Source organism: Symphalangus syndactylus, chromosome 3 (genome assembly GCF_028878055.3).
Source record: "Symphalangus syndactylus isolate Jambi chromosome 3, NHGRI_mSymSyn1-v2.1_pri, whole genome shotgun sequence".
Classification (NCBI taxonomy): domain Eukaryota; kingdom Metazoa; phylum Chordata; class Mammalia; order Primates; family Hylobatidae; genus Symphalangus; species Symphalangus syndactylus.
The window spans coordinates 17,082,946-17,094,365 of NC_072425.2; the positions used below are offsets into that span (position 1 = coordinate 17,082,946).

General features: G+C 55.3%; 2 protein-coding genes across 14 annotated transcripts in view; both read left to right on the forward strand.

The window, feature by feature from the left end:
• SH2D3C (SH2 domain containing 3C) overlaps window positions 1-5,063 on the forward strand; it is a 41,929-nt gene extending 36,866 nt beyond the window's left edge. For 7 of the 8 annotated variants that reach the window (XM_063635794.1, XM_055270980.2, XM_063635793.1 and 4 more), the window contains 5 exons: window positions 130-245; window positions 1,435-1,606; window positions 3,031-3,142; window positions 3,511-3,717; window positions 4,461-5,063. In XM_063635794.1, the coding sequence (XP_063491864.1) occupies window positions 130-245; window positions 1,435-1,606; window positions 3,031-3,142; window positions 3,511-3,717; window positions 4,461-4,636 (783 nt within the window). In that variant the 3' untranslated portion in view covers window positions 4,637-5,063. Of the gene's footprint in view, window positions 1-129; window positions 246-1,434; window positions 1,607-3,030; window positions 3,143-3,510; window positions 3,718-3,877; window positions 4,000-4,460 lie in introns of all 8 variants that reach the window. The other variant, XM_063635792.1, reaches the window with a different exon arrangement.
• A 2,446-nt stretch (window positions 5,064-7,509) lies between these two features.
• On the forward strand, window positions 7,510-11,419 carry TOR2A (torsin family 2 member A). 6 transcript variants are annotated; one of them, XM_063635878.1, is made up of 6 exons: window positions 7,510-7,882; window positions 8,405-8,670; window positions 8,934-9,065; window positions 9,384-9,559; window positions 10,252-10,379; window positions 10,663-11,419. In XM_063635878.1, exons 1-6 carry the CDS (start codon window positions 7,510-7,512, stop codon window positions 10,905-10,907), a joined length of 1,320 nt encoding a protein of 439 aa, XP_063491948.1. In that variant the 3' UTR covers window positions 10,908-11,419. The 6 variants fall into 6 exon arrangements, with proteins under 6 accessions (XP_063491948.1, XP_055126963.2, XP_055126965.2 ...); XM_055270988.2 differs by lacking the exon at window positions 8,934-9,065; XM_055270989.1 differs by lacking the exon at window positions 8,405-8,670 and having other exon boundaries at window positions 7,638-7,882; window positions 8,934-9,015.
• The last annotated feature ends 1 nt before the right edge of the window (window position 11,420 follows it).

Consider the following 11,420-nt stretch of genomic DNA (forward strand, 5'->3'; position numbering starts at 1 on the left):
TAGCGGTGGAGCTGGAATTCAAACCCCTCCTCCCAACCAGGCTACCCCCTTAGATAAAGCTCTCTGCCTCCCAGATGGCTGGGGCCAGCCCTGACAGGATATTAATCAGCCCTCTGGGCGTCTTTGCAGGTTGCTAGGATACTGGGCGTTACCAAGGAGATGCAGACTCTAATGGGAGTCCACTGGGGCATGGAACTGCTCACCCTCCCCCATGGCCGGCAGCTACGCCTAGACCTGCTGGAAAGGTGAGACGGCGCCGGCACCCGGGGACTCGCGGGGAACCCCCGGCTACCGCACTCCCCGCTGGACGGGGCAGGTTGGCCAATCACAGCCTCAGCTCGGCTCCCAGGGGCTCTGGCCACGCCTCCCATCCCATTGACCAATCGCAAGTCCTGATAACCTAAACAGGCTGATTTCCCAAAGACTGAACCCTGTATCTCCGCATTCGCCTTTCGCATCCCTTTGACCAATCATCCCCTTGACCATCAGCCTGGCCTCGCCCGTCAGCTCGGGCTCTTCGTTGTTCATTCTTAAAACTGCTCTGAGGCCGGGCGCGGTGGCTCAAGCCTGTAATCCCAGCACTTTGGGAGGCCGAGGCGGGTGGATCACGAGGTCAGGAGATCGAGACCATCCTGGCTAACACGGTGAAACCCCGTCTCTACTAAAAAATACAAAAAAATTAGCCGGGCGTGCTGGCGGGCGCCTGTGGTCCCAGCTACTCGGGAGGCTGAGGCAGGAGAATGGCGTGAACCCAGGAGGTGGAGGTTGCGGTGAGCCGAGATCGCGCCACCGCACTCCAGCCTGGGGGACAGAGAAAGACTCCGTCTCAAAAAAAAAAAAAAAAAAAAAAAAAAAAACTGCTCTGCCTGGCTGGGCGCGGTGGCTCGAGCCTGTAATCCCAGCATTTTGGGAGGCCGAGGCGGGCGAATCACCTGAGGTTAGGAGTTCGACACCAGCCTGGCCAAAATGGCGAAACCCCGTCTCTACTAAAAATACAAAAATTAGCAGGGCGTGATGGCGCGCATCTGTAATCCCAGCTACTCTGGAGGCTGAGGCAGAAGAATCGCTTAAACCCAGGAGGCGGAGGTTGCAGTGAGCCGGGATCGCGCCATTGCACTCCAGACTGGGCGACAAGAGCGAGACTCCGTCTCAAAAAACAAACAAACAAAAACAAAACAAAAAAACTGCTTTGCGTGGTGCATTTCCCTGCTCACCCACAGCTCTGGCCCCGCCCCTGACTTATGCTGACCAATCAGAAGCCCGAGGCCTTGCTTTCCACGCTCTGGCCGCGCCCGCTTATCCCATTGACCCTTACAACCTCTCACGTTGGCTCCGCCCTCCCCCTCTCCCGGCCCAACCACAGGCAGCGCCCCAGGCCCGCACCCCTCACTCCTGTCCCCGAGCCCGCCGCCTCTGACCCCGCCGCTCTGACAGGTTCCACACCATGTCCATCATGCTGGCCGTGGACATCCTGGGCTGCACCGGCTCTGCGGAGGAACGGGCAGCGCTGCTGCACAAGACCATTCAGCTGGCGGCCGAGCTGCGGGGGACTATGGGCAACATGTTCAGCTTTGCGGCGGTCATGGGTGCCCTGGACATGGCCCAGGTACTGAGAGCCGCGCAGAGCTGGCATCCGGTAGACTGTCCGGAAGAGCCCTGGGGTGCCTTTGGGATGGCTGTGTATGGAATCAGGAGGAGCTTTGGAATTTCTAGGCAGCACTGGTGAAGAGTACCCGGGAGAACTGAGTTCTGCAAGTGCCGACCCACAGCAAGTTGTTCCCCTTCTCTGGGCCTCAGTTTCCTCGCTTGTAAAATAAAAAGAATGAGGAGCGTTATATGAGTTTAAAGAATAAGAACAGGCCGGGCGCCGTGGCTCATGCCTGTAATCCCAGCACTTTGGGAGGTCCAGGCGGGCGGATCACGAGGTCAGGAGTTCAAGACCAGCCTAGCCAATATGGTGAAACCCCGTTTCTACTAAAAAGTACAAAAAGCCGGGCGTGGTGGTGCACGCCTGTAATCCCAGCTACTCAGGAGGCTGAGGCAGGAGAATCGCTTGAACCAGGGAGGCAGAGGTTGCAGTGAGCCGAGATTGCGCCACTGCACTCCACCCTGGGCAAACAGAGTGAGACTCTGTCTAAAAAAAAAAAAAAAGAAAAAAAAAAAGAATAAAGTGGCAACCATTTAGTGAGTATTTCCTATAGGCTAGGTGCTATACTAATACTTAACCAGCGCTGATTTCTCAGAACCATCTCATGAAGTAGGTGCCTTTAGCGTCAACATTTTACAAATGGAGTGTTTGAGACAGAGCAGTCTTTGCCTAAGGTCATACGGTCAGAGGCTGAAACAATTAGGACTTGAACCAGGTTTGGCTGACTTCAGAGCTGAGCCTGCCTCTCCCATGACTAATAAATAAGAACAACGGCCAGGTGCGGTGGCTCACGCCTGTAATCCCAGCACTTTGGGAGGCCAAGGTGGGCGGATCACAAGGTCAGGAGATTGAGATCACCTTGGCCAACATGGTGAAACCCCGTCTCTACTAAAAATACAAAAAAATTAGCCGGGCATGGTGGCACATGTCTGTAGTCTCAGCTACTCCGCAGGCTGAGGCAGGAGAATCGCGTGAAGCCAGGAGGTTAGGTTTGCAGTGAGCTGAGATTGCGCCACTGCACTCCAGCCTGGGTGACAAGAATGAGACTGTCTCAAAAACAAAATAATAAAAAATAAATAAATAAGAACAACAAGGTCCCAGAGGCAGTGTCCTGCGTTCAACTCCCACCTAGCTCTGCCACTTTTTTTCGGAATAACCTTGGGCAAGTCATTCCCGTCTCTGAGCTTTAGTTCCCTAATCTGTAAAATGGGTTGTGAGAGCTTCATGGTAGACATGAAAAGTAGTCATCACTGTCCCTGGTACATGAAGGATGGCCATAATAATAATAACGATCACACATCTGGGTGTCCACTCAGCAGGGCAGAAGGGTGGCCCCTGCAGGCCCTCTGCCTGGCTGGTCTCTCACAGTTTGGCCTCCCCAGATTTCTCGGCTGGAGCAGACATGGGTGACCCTGCGGCAGCGACACACAGAGGGTGCCATCCTGTACGAGAAGAAGCTCAAGCCTTTTCTCAAGAGCCTCAATGAGGGCAAAGGTACTTCCTTGTTGCATGACCCTGGACAGGCTGCAGCCCTCCCTGGGGTGGCAAAGACTCCCAGCATGGACAGTGATGAGAGCCTGGCTGAGCTCTGTGCAAGCTACTTTCCCTGAGCTCACTGTCCCTGCTGGCAGCTGTGTCAGCCCTGTTCACGTCCAGGCTCAGCCCTTGGGGTTGGACCAGGGCTGCAGTGGGTTCAGTTGGGGGAATCCAAAAGAACGGTTTGTCCCAGGAGTCAGGAGCCCTTGGGGCTTTCTCCGGGACCTCAGCCAGGCCTGTTCCCTCCTGCACCTCAGCTTCCAGGACTGCAGTGGATGGTGGGGCACTATAGGATCTCTAAGCACCTGCTGCCTTTCTCCCTGCAGAAGGCCCACCGCTGAGCAACACCACGTTTCCTCATGTGCTGCCCCTCATCACCCTGCTGGAGTGTGACTCAGCCCCACCAGAGGGCCCTGAGCCCTGGGGCAGCACGGAGCACGGCGTGGAGGTGGTGCTGGCCCACCTGGAGGCCGCCCGCACGGTGGCACACCATGGAGGCCTGTACCACACCAATGCTGAAGTCAAGCTGCAGGGTGAGTGGCGGGTAGCATCTTGGGGGGCTTGCAGGCCTGGGCCTCCCTCCACCTGCCTCACTGCTTCCCTTTCCTCCAAGGCATCCATTCACATTTCTCCACTCCTCTGTCCTGCCCTGTCTCCCTGACCCCTTCCTCTCTTTTCTATTTTTTTTTTGAGATGGAGTCTCACACTGTCGCCCAGGCTGGAGTGCAGTGGCACAGTCTCGGCTCACTGCAACCTCCGTCTCCCAAGTTCCAGCGATTCTCCTGCCTCAGCCTCCTGAGTAGCTGCAATTACAGGCGTGAGCCACCATACCTGGCTTTTTTGTATTTTTAGTAGAGGCAGGGTTCCACCATGTTGGGCTGGCTGGTCTTGAACTCCCGACCTCAGGTGATCCGCCCGCTTCGGCCTCCCAAAGTGCTGGGATTACAGGTGTGAGCCTCCACACCCAGCCTAAAATGTATACATCTTTCTTAGGAAATAATTTGGAACTTAACAGAAAAATATGAAAAAAGAAAAAAAATGACCAAAAATCTGCAAACATATTTAACTTTAATATTTTATGGTCTAGTCATTTTTAAATTATATGCTGCAAATAATAGGACAAAGATGCTAAACTACAGGGTCATGTTGATTCACAAACATTGTTGGATCCCTGGCGGAGTTGAGGGGAGGTCCCTAACAGGGGGGTCCTGAAGAATGCTAGGGCTCTGGACAGGAACCCCAGCCTCTGCCCTGACCCTATGCCCTAACACTGCAGGGTTCCAGGCCCGGCCGGAGCTCCTGGAGGTGTTCAGCACGGAGTTCCAGATGCGCCTCCTCTGGGGCAGTCAGGGTGCCAGCAGCAGCCAGGCCCGGCGCTATGAGAAGTTTGACAAGGTCCTCACTGCCCTGTCCCACAAGCTGGAACCTGCTGTCCGCTCCAGTGAGCTGTGACCCCAGGGACATTTCCCCTCTGCAGCTGCGGACAGCGTCAGGGGCAGAGGGGCACAGACCTTTCCCCAGAGCACCCCAAGGACACTGTGATCAACCCGAGAATGTTCTGGGTTCAACTCAAGCATCTCCCTTGCACCTCCAGGGTCCTGCGTGGACCCTGGGTTCCATCCCAACTGCTACACACTCACCAGGACTCCGTTGAGGAAGAACAGGAACGCCGGTTCCTCCACCAGCTTTTGCTGCTCCCCTTCCTGCTGGGGTTCCCTGTTCTCGAGCCATGGGAGGCAGGCTGCTCACGCCTCCTCACTCTCCGTCTGTCCCTCACCAACACCAAGGCCTCCATCTCGCTGTAAATAAGTCTGTTCTGTAAATAGATGTACAGAAGCCATGTTATTTCTTTCATATAATAAACTTTTATGACTCTTTATTCTGTCTCTCGGGCTCCTGGGGTAGAAGGAAGCACCTTTTCTCAGGTGAAAGGGAGAAAACTTCATTCAACAAATATTGTGAGTGAGTGCCGAGTATCTGAGGCCAGTGGCATGGGAGTAAGAAGAATTTACCAAGACAGTTGTAGGCAAAGAAAGGCAGATTTATTACAGGAAGCATGAAAATGCATTGCAAGGTAGCAACGGGCAGATCAGCAGAAGAGGAGCTGACTGCAAAGAGACAAAGCCTTGCTATGAGTTTTTATGGGATGGCATTTCTGCTGTGTGCTGAACAGGGCTTTCTGCAGTACTGATGATGCCAAGTTTGCAGTGGGCTAACCTACATGTGTCCGGTGAGAAGTTGGGCGCAGGAGGGCTGTGTGTCCCGAACCATCAAGAAGGCAGACTTCTGGCCAGGCATGGTGGCTCACGCCTGTAATCCCAGCACTTTGGGAGGCTGAGGCAGGCGGATCACCAGGTCAGGAGATCAAGACCATCCTGGCTAACATGGTGAAACCCTGTCTCTACTAAAAATACAAAAAATTAGCCGGGCGTGGTGGTGGATGCCTGTAGTCCCAGCTGCTCGGGAGGCTGAGGCAGGAGAATGGCGTGAACCTGGGAGGTGGAGCTTGCAGTGAGCCAAGATCGCGCCGCTGCACTCCGGCCTGGGCGACAGAGTGAGACTCCGTCTCAAAAAAAAAAAAAAAAAAAAAAAAAAAAAAAAAAAAGGCAGACTTCGAGCTTATCTGCTTCCTCTTTTTGCTTTCCCCTGGTCCCATCAGCATGACTCATTTTCCCTAATTAGGACTCAACAACAAATACTTCTTTAGCACCTGGGACAGTCCAGATTGTGCCAGGAGCCAGGGTTACAGCAAGTATGAAAACCTAATCCTTGCCTTCTGGGAGCTCACAGACCAGCGGGAGAGATAAATAGCTAATTCCAACCCAGTGCTCCTATCCCCTGCCCTGCCCTGGGATGCCATGGCAACAGTTCCCACAAATGCACAACCAAAAATCCGAGGATTTGGGGTGGAAGGGCTTTTTGAAATCTATGATCCCAACTCCTCTCTGGAAGACTGGTACCTGAAAGGAGAAGCGACTTTTCCCAGCAGAGTGGGAAAGGCTCCACCTCGCTTCCTGGACCCATACTTCTCTCCTTTTTTCTCCTTGATAGTGGGAACTACTCATTTCCTTTTCTTTCTTTCCTTCCTTCTCTTTCTTTCTTTCTCTCTCTCTCTTTCTTTCTTTTTCTTTCTTTCTCTTTCTTTCTTTTCTCCTTCTCCTTCCTTCCTTTTCTTTCTTCTTTCTTTCTCTCTCTCTTCTTCCTTTCTCTTTCTCCTTTCCTGTCCTCTCCTCTCCTCTCCTTTCCTTTTTTTCTTTTTGAGACGGAGTTTCACTCTTGTCACTGCAACCTCTGCCTCCCGGGTTTAAGCGATTCTCCTGCCTCAGCCTCCAGAGTAGCCAGGATTACAGGCGCCTGCCACCATGCCCGGCTAATTTTTGTATTTTTAGTAGAGACGGGGCTTCGCCATGTTGATTCACCCGCCTTGGCCTCCCAAAGTGCTGGGATTACAGGCATGAGCCGCCGCACCTGGTCGGATATACTTATTTCTTTTCAGGCTCTGATATTTGGCCCCAGAAGTCGTGCGTGTGTGTGTGTGTGTGTGTGTGTGTGTGTGTGTGACTATGTGTTGAGATTGGTAGGGACAGGGTCTTTGAGGTGGGCCATGAAGGCTGTTGTCTTGGTTCCCTTACTCCAGTGGGTGGGGGAGGTGGGCAACGTGGATCAAAACGAATCCAGGCCAAGCTGGAGGCCTGGGGAGCCTGTGCGCTGACCCTCAAACGTCTGGAGTCCTTTGCCTTCTGAATCCTTTGACCAAGAGAGGCTGATAACATGCAACCATGCACTAGGGCTCTGGTAGCAGCCAGACCTGGGTTTAGTTCTATTGTTTACCAGCTGTGTGACATTGGGTAAGAGGCTTAACCTCTTCCGTCCCAAATTCCTCCTTAATAAGATGGGGACAACAACAGAACCCATCTCCCAGGACTGATGCCAAGCATTTGGCCACAGTTGCTGCTAGGTGAGGGATAGTCCTGTTTCATACACAACGGAATGTTGATGATCATTTATTGATCACTTTCTGAGCCAGACAATTTGTGTGCCTTTATCTCATTGGAACACCACCATTTCTCTGGATAGCAGATACTGTTACCATATTATAAGGTATATAGGCACTTAGCACTAATGGCACAGAGTAAGTGCTCACCAAAAGCTGTTAGTGAGGGCATTTTTGTCATATAAAAGAAAAAAGGAGAATGGAAAAGGCGCTTTGCAAGGTGTAAGGTTCCGCACAAGTTTTTGCTGTAATTGTTACGTCGCCCTTTGTGGTCGTAATCCTTTATTTATTCTTTCTGAGCCACTACGATGGTCCCCTAGTTACCGTGGTCATGGAAACGCGGTCCGCCGTCCCCGATTGGACGGTTCGCGGGTTCCCCTGGAGGCCACCTTCTGGTCCTGCTGCGGAACGACGGGCGGGCCTTGGAGGCGGGGAGAGGTGTGTCGGGAGTTGTAGGCGATGGGCGTGGCTTCTGCGGAGCGGTGCACGCCGGGAGTTGCAGTTCCCGGGCGAGGCAGTTGGCTGCCCCACACCGAGCTCGGGCCTCACCCGGATGGCGGCTGCGACGCACTGCTGTTGGCCCTGGGGCTCGCTCCTCGGGCTGCTCGGGCTGGTCTCGGCCGCGGCCGCCGCCTGGGACCTGGCTTCCCTGCGCTGCAACTTGGGCGCCTTTTGCGAATGCGACTTCCGGCCCGACTTGCCGGGTGAGGCGCCAGGGAGCCCGGAGCGAGGGGCGGGCGGACGCGGGCAGACGCGGGCAGCCGGCCAGAGCAGCTGAGGACCCAGAGGGTGGGACCGGGGGGCGGGGCCCGCAGACTTGGGAGGGTGGAGGGTACCCGTAGAGGTCCAGGAGGCCCTGCCAACCTGGAGAGAGGCCTCAGCCAGCAGAATCCTTGGTGGGAGTTCTTGGGCCTCTTCAGAATGGCCTGGCCGTCAAAGGAGAAGTGCGCCTTGGGGATGGGCGGGGTCTGCGGCTGACCCCGTTGACAGCTCGCATTTAGGGCTGCGTGCAATCTAGAGGACCGCCTGGTGGGGGCGCTGCCGAGCTGAATCAGGCCCGAAGGTGGCTCTTTTCCGCCACAGACCCCAAGGTTCGCGTGCCATGTGCATAGGCAGCTTGGACAAACGTTAGGACACAGGAGTCCCAGACCAGGTTCCAGACATGACGTTCTCCTTGAACCTCTGCCTTGGTGGGATGTGTCCTCACCATCCTCCTGTGGCCCTAGGTCTGGAGTGTGACCTGGCTCAGCACCTGGCCGGCCAGCATCTGGCCAAGGCGCTGGTGGTGAAGGCACTGAAGGCCTTTGTGCGGGACCCAGCCCCCACCAAGCCGCTGGTCCTCTCCCTGCACGGCTGGACCGGCACCGGCAAATCCTATGTCAGCTCCCTGCTGGCGCACTACCTCTTCCAGGGCGGCCTCCGCAGCCCCCGCGTGCACCACTTTTCTCCCGTCCTCCACTTCCCCCACCCCAGCCACATCGAGCGCTACAAGGTAGGCTGGATGCGTCCTTGACCACTGTTCTCACCATGGGGTGCCACCCTAGGGAGTAAGTCCTGAGCCCAGACAGGGGAGTCACCTGCTCCAGGCCACACAGCCGGCTGCAGCCCCAGCCCTCAGGACCCATCCTGCACAGAACTTGGGAAGGTGCCATTCTACCTGGCAGGGAGTGCTTTGATTCCTTGGGGCAGTAAGGAACCCTGGCAGTACCTACATGCCAGGGTTGTTGTGAGGGACATGAGATTATATCATTGCAGATATCATTTATGGAGCACCTATGTTTGTCAGATAATCTGCACTGTTGTCTTGCTGGAAATCAGCCCCAATCTGTGGCTCAGAGTAATCATCGGGAAATACTGGCTCTTACTACTACTGTTGTTGATTGCAAGGTACCCACCAGGCTGATCAGTTTCAGGGAGCAGGAAGGAGCCTTCCCCTTTTATAGAAAGCAGCAGGTGTCGTGGAAGGAGCCCTGAACAGGGAAGTGGGAGGCTTGGGTTTGAGTCCCTGTTCTGACCGGCTGTGTGACTTTGGGCGAGTCTCTGCCCCAATCTGGGATACAGTTTCACCATCAGTCTCACTAAGAGGTTGGTGCTCTCTGGAAGACCACATCTCCCTAGAAAGGAGATTAGTTTTTGGTTTGGGAAGAGGTCTGGGGTTGGGGGAGTTTCTCCAGCCCCCCTGGAACTCCTGTCTCTCCCCTACAGAAGGATCTTAAGAGCTGGGTCCAAGGGAACCTCACTGCCTGTGGCCGCTCCCTCTTCCTCTTCGATGAGATGGACAAGATGCCCCCAGGCCTGATGGAAGTCCTGCGGCCTTTCCTGGGCTCCTCCTGGGTTGTATACGGGACCAATTACCGCAAAGCCATCTTCATCTTCATCAGGTGGGGCCTGGCTTTGCAGGGGGCACAGTGGGGGGCCACTTCTCAGAGGTTCAGCTCTACAGCCTTGGCCTGTGCTCCCAGCAGAATCCAATTCCCCATGGGCTTAGCTGGGCTTTCCCAGTGCCCCCCACCCCCACTCTGAGATGACATTATCATTCCACCTGGTTGATTTCCCTTTGGACATTCTTAGCAAATTCTGGGCTCAGTCTTTTTGATCGCCACTTCTTTGTGGAAGCCCTGCCAGGTCAAGAAGTTTTCCCTCTTTTGTGGTGAGGAGGACACAGGCCTCGGAAAAACAGGAACAGAGTTCTTGTCCTTTGGTCCCAGCTCTCAGAATCCTCGCTGTGTTTCCTCAGGCAGCATGGCTCCGCCTCTCTGAGCCTTTGTCTCTGCTTCCGAACAGCAGGCCAATAATGATGCCCCGATGTCTTCCTGAAAGTTCAGTGAGGGAAAGTCAGTTGAGGGACACAAAAGTGTTTTGTAAACTGTAAAGTACATGGCATGTGTAGGTGAATTACAGGGGCCATAGATGTGGGCACCATGGAGGGGGAAGTGGAGCGTTTTCAGTGGAGTTGGCTTCTCCCTGCACTGAGCCACGTTCCTATGTCAGGTGGCAGTGGGGAAGCGAGGGTCCAATCCTGCCCTGTGCTAGTCCTCATCTGAGTCTCAGCCTGGGTCTCCCATGGTTTTAGCAACACGGGTGGCGAGCAGATCAACCAGGTGGCATTGGAGGCATGGCGCAGCCGGCGGGACCGCGAGGAGATCCTTCTGCAGGAGCTGGAGCCGGTCATCTCCCGCGCGGTGCTGGACAACCCGCACCGTGAGTCTGGCTCAGCAGCCCCCTCCCGGGCGGCTTCACCCCACACCCAGGGGCCAGGCTGTCTCGGGGTCTCATGCTTTGCCCAGTGACCCGCCAGTTCTGAGCCCGGCTTTGGCACTCTCAGCTTTGTGACTTTGGGTGAGCCTTACAGCCCGAGTCCTACACCCAGAAGGCGGCTGAGGGGACTGAGGCCAGCATTTTTCCTCCTGCCCCTGGGGGTTGGGGGCCGGCTTCTCCCCTCTTGTGAAGCTCAAAGTCCCCTCCCCACCTACCCTTCCTGCAGATGGCTTCTCAAACTCAGGCATCATGGAAGAGCGCCTCCTAGACGCAGTGGTGCCCTTCCTCCCGCTCCAGCGGCACCACGTCCGGCACTGCGTGCTCAACGAGCTGGCCCAGCTGAGCCTGGAGCCAAGGGACGAGGTTGTCCAGGCTGTGCTGGACAGCACCACCTTCTTCCCTGAGGACGAGCAGCTCTTCTCCTCCAACGGCTGCAAGACCGTGGCCTCCCGAATCGCCTTCTTCCTCTGACTTTCTGGGTGGTGTCCTTGGCCCCCCTGATGGCCAGGGCATGCAGGAAAGGCCTGGGGCCTCTATCACAGGAACCCGGAGCACCAAGTGAGATGAACGGAGTGTCGGCTAGGCCACGGGACAGATGGCCGGGAAGGGCCTGGCCTCTAAACTGGCTGGAGAGCATCTTGGCCCCGGCCACCTTCCCCAGGGAAACCCCTGGTCACCCCAGAACCTCACTGAGCCTTGACCTCCCCCTGCAGCCTGAGCCTTCTTACTGTGAATTATAACTCAGGGACTGTGGCTTGTGGTGGTGCTCCCTCCTCAGTCTGCTACCCTTGCCCCTTGCCTCCTTGGTTGGGCACGATACCCCCTCCCCTCCACCCCACACCCTGTGTCCGTATCAAGCCAGGTGGAGCCTTCTCAGTTTCCAGAAATGGAGGGACTCAAGCTGCCACTTGGGCCTGGTTTTAGAAGTTTTTAATTTTGTAAAAGAAGAGAACAAGTATAATAAACTCAGCTGTGGGACCAGAG

Excerpts from the sequence above, each read along its gene's own strand:
- TOR2A (XM_063635878.1), top strand. The coding sequence starts at position 7,510 with ATGGAAACGCGGTCCGCCGTCCCCGATTGGACGGTTCGCGGGTTCCCC. Across the intron at positions 9,560-10,251 it reads GCCATCTTCATCTTCATCAG|CAACACGGGTGGCGAGCAGA; the intron begins GTGGGGCCTGGC and ends CCATGGTTTTAG. Across the intron at positions 10,380-10,662 it reads GGTGCTGGACAACCCGCACC|ATGGCTTCTCAAACTCAGGC; the intron begins GTGAGTCTGGCT and ends CCCTTCCTGCAG.